Here is a 6,191-nt window from a genome sequence, read left to right as displayed (position 1 = left end):
AAGTGTTTGGTTGTTCACACACATCTCATTCTTCTTGCTGTACAGATTTTTTTGGGTAGTCAAATATCTATGGATTCAGTTAAGTTCACTTCCTTGGTGGTTCAGGATTGCATTCGATTTAAAATATACGGATGGGCTTGGACGGGCGGGCTTGGGATTTATATCTCAGGCCCGAGCCCAGCCCGAGCCCGATTAAATTGCATGCGGGCTGGGCATGGGCTCATTAGGCTTTATGAAAAGCCCGAACCCGGCCCATGGCAGGTCTGCCACTGCAACGACCTCTTTTTTTTATGTACAAACCTCTCAAAAACCTCCCTGCCTGAAACTCGAGTGAGCCATATCGAATCCTTCTCAAGCTCTTGTTCTCACTTTGTACCAATTAAGGTTTTTTTCCTCAAATTCTCTCTTCTCTGTATATTATCCTTTTAATCTGGTTAGGTTTTTGCTTTCGCAAAAGAAATAATTCTGATTTTGATTGTTTGTATTGTAGGAGCTATTGAGGCGAGGCAATTATGTTAGTTTCTAGACTTTCAAGAATTGGAACTGGGATGGTTAAACATCTCCAAAGAGGTACATGTGTAATTTTTTGCTTTTCTAAACCTGGGTTTATGATTTGGAAACTTTAGCTGTCTATTAGGATAGATTTAGGTATATCTGATAGGTTTTCTCTTTCTAAAGTAAATTGAATTACAGAAAATTATAACTTGAAAATACAATTGAAATATTGTCTTACGTTCTCTTAAAATTTGCCCCATTTCTTCTTTTGTGTAGGTATATGTACATCCTTGTGTAAAACTGGACATGTACAAAAGCCTTACAGTCACTATTGGCTGCAGCCTGAGGTTAGTTCTTTCTTAGCAATGAAGAATCTCTCTCAACTTTTCTCCTTATGTGATCAATTAGCTGTCTTTTTTAAGTTTTTTCTTGTGAGTAGTAATTTGAAGTTGGCTGCGTGGTTGCATGTCTGAGTCGTTGAGATGGTTGCACATGGATTTTATTTATATTATTAAACGCGGTTTTCTAGGTCAATTTACTTGACAAATGAAAGACAAAGAATGTCATAAATGATAAAAGTATCATTTCTACTTCTTGCCATTGCCTAGTATTTTATATCGACATGTAGATTTGTTTCAAGAGGAATACAAAATGTGGACTGGGTGTTAATTAAATTCAGTAGTTGATCTAACTCATTTAAAGAAAACTTTTACCTGTAGATTTGTTTAGTCTTTTGCCTTGTCTACTGCAGCTTCTTTTGCTCTAAATACTGTTTTCGAGCTGTAGTAAAACTTCTGGATGATTCATGCCTGGTTAACTTATGAGACGGATTGAATACTTTGTTGCATGGAAATGGAAATAGAAAATGAAACTGAAATGGACACCACAAAATGATATTTTGTTGAAACATATAGGAAAAGGAAACGTGGCAGAAACGCGTGGAAAATTATAATTTTGTAATTTCTATGTATATATAAAATAACAAAATTAAATGTGAATTACATAATAGGCGGATCCTCTTGGTAAAGGAGGAAAGAGAAAACAACAATGCTCTTATGTTCCTCTCTGTTGGAAAAGGAAGCCTCATCATTTTGAAAGCTATTGGAGATTATCTATAAACAATTCTAGATTCAATGCAATGTGACTGGCACATGATGAACTAATTAAGGGATTTGATGATGCATCATCTCCTAAAAACACATTGTATTTTAAGAAACTGAGGTTTCAATTTTCCTAACTACAGAAACGTGACCTGAAATGTAATGTTTTGGTTTTTGAGAGTTTTAGAAACTGACACGCTTCCAAAACGTGGAAACTCTTTGCAACCAAAGTTTCCTTGCAACATATATAGAATATACAGGTCATGATAAAAGAAGTCATTTACTTTTTCCTTTTGATAAATTAAATAGTTAATCATGATTCTTGCATTTAAAATGTTGGAAGAAGATTAAGCAGTTAAGTTTATGAGTCGTTGAAATGGGAGTAGAAGGCATTGAGTTGGAAAACTAAGTAGACACAAATACATAATCTCAAAGATGTGAAAAATGAAGGTTGCAATATTAAGAATTTGACATTTGGAAAATTTGAATAGAATGTTAACCATGTCATGAATTTCAATTACATGCCTGTGTGAACAGATTTAAAATTTATGCCTATTAACCCTGGTAACAATTTCACCAGCCAAGGCACGATCCTCTAGTCCGAGAAATTCGAATCATGCTAGTGTTGGGAAATGCCCGACTTAATGAAATTACATGTAACAAACCTGGTTCCGCTGTTCCATATATTAAGCATTTTATATGTACAAGATCTATTTTTATTTTAAATGAACTCTTATTCATTATGTTTTTCTTATGTCTAATTACTCATTGGTTCTTGTTTTTGGAACAGTTCCAATTACATCCGGAGACTAAGATGTTTCAAGGTACCCTTATCGAAAAGCAGAATCATTTTTCTACCACAGCTTCTGGTAGTAATAATGTGGACGGAAATGAACAGAAAGAAAAGTAAGCTCTTTTCCATTGACCGCTCTAGAAAATGTAGGAACCATGATATATTAACTCATGCTTTCAGATTTGGTAGGAAGCAAAGTTAAACCTTATGCTCTTTCGGACATTATACTTGATGATATCTTTATAAACTCTAAACTAAATCACAAGACAACTTAGAAACCGATGGGCAGTAAGTAAATTCATATATTAATGTCCATAAGAATAGTTTTATTGCAGACCCAAGAATGTGACATTTAAAATGAATTGAAAAGTTTATGCTTTTCTTTGTTGAAAGCAAGGTTCAAAATGAACCTCTAGTAGAACAAAATATTTTCTGCTACCACGGATGCTGTGTAAGTAGATCCTGAGGAATCCTAGATGCCCATGGACAGTAATTTCAAAAATTCATCTAGACTCTTGGAACTCAGTTGATCTTTTTCTTGCAATTAGTCAGTATGCTCAATGTTGCTCATTTATCTGATCTATTGAATCTCTAGCCGTTGAAACAAGATAACTCTTTCTCCAAAAGAAACTCTTGGGTTGTCATATAAACCATAGAGGAAAGTTTCTCATTTCCATTCGTTAACTTGTTTATCAATGATGAAGCTCACAAATTCTAATATTTGTGAGCTGAAATCTATTTAAATTTACACTTCATTCATGGGGATATGGCTGTTTTATTAAAACTCATGTGAAATTTGGTTTTACCAAGAAAAAGATTTACATAAATATGTGATTTCCATAATTGCGTTTTCTGCAGTATTCTACAGGAGATACTCAGTCTCTGTTCTGACAGTATTTTAATATTAATAGTTCCTGTACCAAAGATAACATAGTCCCACATTAACTGTGTTTACTTTCATGAGTTCCTGTGTTTAACTCCTATCTGATGTCAAAGTTCGTTCCCAATTTTTGTAGATTTTTATACATAGTACATGTATTATGGTAACTGGAAATGTTTAAGCTTATAATTATATGATGGCTTAAAACATCAGGCGCCCTCTTGTCCAAATAGACTGATTCCCCCTAAAGTTTCAAAACAACCTGAGAGTTGTAAAATTGACATAATAAATACCTAAAGTTGTTTATAAGGTAACAAATAAATACAAAAGTTGACAATTACGAACTTGAAATGGGAGGTGAGATCCAAATACAGATGATGTGAAATGAACCCAGTAAAATTACGCCATGCGTATCTATGACCCATTTCAATTTTCAGCGTTCATCTTCACCATCTCAACCTCCTCACTGCCTCCTCCACTCCCTATTCTACCACCATGCCCATAAACTGAACCACTACCAGACCTATATCTTGAACCGCAATCTCCTCCTCCTCCGCCAATGAGTGTTGGAGCCCAAATCCAGAAGCACAACTTAACACTCTATCTGCAAGTTTTCTTCATTCAACTCGATGTTTCTTTTTTAATTTCCAAAAGAAATTTGAAGAATGAGAAGTCAAGGTGAGTGGCGTTGATCAGAAGAGACATGAGAGTTGGCAAGAGTATACTGGTGATCGGAGCATTTGTTGAAGGGGATTGTGAAGTAGCGATTCCAGCGAGCAAAAACGAAGAGGCGGCAAGAGTGTACCGGTGATCTTTATTTTTTCCAATTGGATCTGCAAAATTGGTTTTGCTTTTACTTTTTTATTTTGGGATGCCAATCTAGCAAAAACTGAGTGTACTGGTGATTTTTATTTTTTCGGATGCAATCTGCAAAATTGGTTTTGATTTTCCTTTTCTTTGGGGCGATAATTTCATTAAACCCCATTTGATTGTTTAGCTTGCCATTTTTTACTTTTTTGCTTGTTCTTTTTCAAGTCTGATAAGTAGCTACCAATCTACAAAAAAGAAGGTAAAAAGAGGAAAAACACGAACTGGAAGGATGAGATAAAGTGAATTTTTTTGCCATGTGTCATTCTGTTATAGGATGAACCCGTTTCATTTTTATACATTAGAAGCTGAGTTCTAATCTGTACACGCCTCAGTTTCAGTTTAGTTCACACTGATTACCAGGGCTCGAGCATTTGTTATTTACTTTATAAGCAAGTTTAGGGGGCTAATATGACCCTTCCAAAGTTCAGGGGGGCGGTGGATCTATTAAGCCTTATATGATGAATAATTAACTTCCCTAATTCCTAAAAGAGTTAAGCAGATTGATACATAATAAATAATGGCACATCTCATTGAGACCTCAAAGTGATAAGGTGTAGCAGCTCCAACTAATATACTGGACATCTGGTGTTTATCCTTGTAATATTTGTGCATTGATTCATTTTACCGGCTGTGACTTCTATCATTGAGTCTTATTTTACATGTTACTTGTGTTTTACGCCATTAAAGATCAGCACATGCATATATTATTTTTCAATTGTCTGCATTGGTTTGCATTAGACGAAGTTGCTTTGCTGAATATAACATCACCCTTGGTGAAAAATATCATGGAAATTATCTATTTACTTTACTATGGATCTGCATGTTGACATTGTTGCGGCTGCTGAGTTTATGTTATGTTTGCAGGATATCTGTAACATTTGTAGATAAAGATGGAGAGGAACAACATTTAAAGGTCCCGTATGGAATGTCTATGTTAGAAGCTGCTCATGAAAACGATATAGAACTGGAAGGCAAGGAGTATGATACAGTTTTATAACAGAGTTTTCCACCTCCTAGTTAATTATAATTTATTAATCCCTGAGTGATATTTGGATGACATTGCTTTTATTAAAGTCCAGTTAATACAATCCTTCTAATTTAATTTTTTTCGTATATTTTCTATATTACCGCATTGCCATTCTCCACATAGTTTAAATCTATTAGTTTAATATAATCTCAGGAGCATGTGAAGGATCCCTTGCTTGTTCAACATGTCACGTGATTGTGATGGTATGTAACTCAAAATTCATTGGTGTGTAGTAATTCCGTTTAATGTTTAAATGCGAGATGGCCTAACTGTTGGATGTTATGGTAGGATATGGAATACTACAACAAATTAGAAGACCCCACAGACGAGGAGAACGACATGTTGGATTTAGCCTTTGGGCTGACAGAAACGTGAGTTCTTGTAGTATAAACATGCAAGATGAAATTATCATGTGTTGAGTATGGATTGATTATTGTGTTGTGGATTTACAGCTCGCGATTGGGTTGTCAAGTGATTGCTAAACCTGAACTCGATGGAATTCGCTTAGCTATTCCTGCTGCAACACGAAATTTTGCTGTTGATGGGTATGTTCCAAAACCGCACTAGACATGGTGCAATACTGGAATGTGTACTCTGAGTGTAAAGGATGCAGTCATCCCAGTTTTGTAGTAACCTTATTATTATATTCAACCAATGGGCATCTCTAATTTTAAAGTCATTTGCCTTTGTTATTGATTATTACACATTTATCTCACATAATAATTTTACACACTCTTATTCAGGGGGGAAGATAGGATTGAGAAATAGGTCCATTATAATGTCAAAAAAGGAATATATACTGCATTACTTTCCTCTTGTTCCAATTATCTTTATCTTCTGTTCTTGCAATTTTTGTTTATTTATTTTATATAACTCATAACTATTGTTTCCTCTACCATGCATAAAACATTTCGCCTTTAGTTTTGAAATCTTTGGCTCACTTCAGTTATCATCCATGTTGGACTGCAATGTTTTGTGCATGCTGCATCTAATCTGTATTAAGACAGAGTCATCAGATGAGAATTT

At 34.8% G+C, this 6,191-nt stretch overlaps 1 protein-coding gene across 1 annotated transcript; it reads left to right on the top strand.

The window, feature by feature from the left end:
- Window positions 1-271: 271 nt before the first annotated feature.
- Window positions 272-5,978, top strand: LOC136204155 (uncharacterized). The gene is made up of 8 exons (XM_065995352.1): window positions 272-384; window positions 491-570; window positions 772-842; window positions 2,386-2,501; window positions 5,003-5,109; window positions 5,319-5,368; window positions 5,454-5,536; window positions 5,618-5,978. The coding sequence occupies exons 2-8, from the start codon at window positions 513-515 to the stop codon at window positions 5,730-5,732; spliced, it is 600 nt and encodes a 199-aa protein (XP_065851424.1). The 5' UTR covers window positions 272-384; window positions 491-512; the 3' UTR covers window positions 5,733-5,978.
- Window positions 5,979-6,191: the final 213 nt, after the last annotated feature.

This window comes from Euphorbia lathyris, chromosome 8 (genome assembly GCF_963576675.1).
Source record: "Euphorbia lathyris chromosome 8, ddEupLath1.1, whole genome shotgun sequence".
Taxonomy (NCBI): Eukaryota; Viridiplantae; Streptophyta; class Magnoliopsida; order Malpighiales; family Euphorbiaceae; genus Euphorbia; species Euphorbia lathyris.
This window is presented reverse-complemented; position numbering and strand designations above follow the sequence as displayed.

What these genes read in the sequence shown, in the direction of transcription:
- LOC136204155 (XM_065995352.1), top strand. Translation starts at nt 513, where the DNA reads ATGTTAGTTTCTAGACTTTCAAGAATTGGAACTGGGATGGTTAAACAT. An exon ending in GGAAATGAACAGAAAGAAAA is followed by an intron (nt 2,502 to 5,002) that starts GTAAGCTCTTTT and finishes TTATGTTTGCAG; the next exon opens with GATATCTGTAACATTTGTAG. An exon ending in GCCTTTGGGCTGACAGAAAC is followed by an intron (nt 5,537 to 5,617) that starts GTGAGTTCTTGT and finishes GTGGATTTACAG; the next exon opens with CTCGCGATTGGGTTGTCAAG.